Source organism: Aristolochia californica, unplaced genomic scaffold (genome assembly GCF_029961685.1).
Source record: "Aristolochia californica isolate CCGP_79_NKW_82.1479 unplaced genomic scaffold, dmAriCali1.0.hap1 SCAF_14, whole genome shotgun sequence".
Classification (NCBI taxonomy): Eukaryota; Viridiplantae; Streptophyta; class Magnoliopsida; order Piperales; family Aristolochiaceae; genus Aristolochia; species Aristolochia californica.
This window is the reverse complement of record NW_027181815.1, coordinates 21050471-21052094: the sequence shown is the minus strand read 5'-3', so window position 1 is coordinate 21052094 and position 1624 is coordinate 21050471. Positions and strand designations below refer to the sequence as shown.

General features: G+C 45.3%; 1 protein-coding gene across 1 annotated transcript; it reads left to right on the top strand.

Annotated features, from left to right (window-relative positions):
• Positions 1-757: 757 nt before the first annotated feature.
• LOC137949420 (uncharacterized) lies at positions 758-1357 on the top strand. The gene has a single exon (XM_068795477.1). The coding sequence runs from the start codon at positions 758-760 to the stop codon at positions 1355-1357; it is 600 nt and encodes a 199-aa protein (XP_068651578.1).
• The last annotated feature ends 267 nt before the right edge of the window (positions 1358-1624 follow it).

Genomic DNA, 1624 nt, shown 5'->3' with positions numbered 1-1624 from the left:
AAAGGACTTGAAACTTGTTCATGGATAGTTCATTGTTCATTTCGTATCAAAGAATGGATTCAAACTTGACAACTATGAAATTGAAAAGGTGACCAAGTTTGTATAGGACCATAGTGTTTGGCATTAGTGGTTCTATGGGCATTAAAAGGGAGAAAAAGAGGCAGTAAGAAAGAAACATCTACTTGGGGAGAAGACTCAAGGAGAAGAGGTTCCACCATCTTCCGAAAATGAGAGAAGAGCATAAGTTGGTGGATGAAATGGGTAGTGAAACAACAAAGGTGGAGGAGGTAGTGAGTGCCTTTGTAAGGTCTGACCGGTGAGGACCTGGTAAGCTTAATAGCCAGGGAGAGGCAAGAGCTTAAGTAGGTGATACTTGAGGGGGAAAGGAAAGAGAGAGAAAAAGTGAAGAAAAAAAAAATACCAAAAACTAGTCATGAGCCAAATGACCTATCAAGGTTGTTATTCCCTTCAAGCCTATAGTTATCATCACTACAATATTACCGGGAGAAGAAGAGGAAATGTTAGAATTTGTCTCCAAATTTGTTGTGAACTCGCCAAAAATGTCCACTTCCAATGGGAAGAGAAAGAAGACACAAGCTTCAAATGAGCCTTTCCCAAAGACCATTTTATAACCAGCACAGGTGGCGCCCCCGTGCAAATCATAATATACTGAACCTCTCAAAACCCCTTGTTCTCAAAGACCATTTTTTATAACCAGCACAGGAGGCGCCGCCGTGCGAAGTATAATATACTGAAAATGCCAGCCGTAGCCGCCTGCCCTCGAGCTAACTATTCCTTCTTCTCCTCGCTCTGTGGAGCCCCTCGCATAAAAGCTGGCCCACGTCGCCTCGATGTCCGCATGGGTGCCACTGAGTCCTGCCCTTCCGTCGCAGTCGTCGGGGTCACCGGCGCCGTTGGTCAGGAGTTCCTCCGGGTTCTCTCTGACCGTGACTTTCCTTACCGCTGCATCAAAATGCTTGCCAGCAAGCGCTCCGCTGGCTCGCGGATGTCTTTCGAAGGCAAGGATTATGTCGTCGAGGAGCTCGCCGCCGAAAGCTTCGACGGAGTCAATATTGCGCTGTTCAGCGCAGGCGGTTCAGTGAGCAAACAGTTCGCCCCGTTTGCAGTGGAACGTGGTTCGATTGTTGTGGACAACGGTTCGGCGTTTCGGATGGACGATTCAGTCCCTCTCGTCATCCCAGAGGTCAATCCTGAGGCAATGGCTCACATTAAGCTGGGATCTGTCAAGGGAGCGATCATTGCTAATTGTAAAACAGAGAGAACCGAAAATAATAACAGAGATTCAAAGAATGATTTTCCGACGATGTATTCTTCTCTGTTAGGAGGCTATTTATAATACATTACACGTCGATTTTAGGATCAATTTAGATCCTAAAATCAAGGGATAAAATCAAGAATACAATCACGGGATCGGAGGAAACAATCATGCTATACAGTTTCATCCGATCACGCTATACTGCTATACATTTCAACACTCCCCCTCAAGTTGGTGTATAGATATCAGTCAAGCCCAATTTGTCAATTATACCATGAAATGTTTTCCCTGATACTGCCTTCGTGAGCATATCAGCCATCTGACTCGCAGATTGAATAAAGGGGAATT

What these genes read in the sequence shown, in the direction of transcription:
- LOC137949420 (XM_068795477.1), top strand. Translation starts at nt 758, where the DNA reads ATGCCAGCCGTAGCCGCCTGCCCTCGAGCTAACTATTCCTTCTTCTCC.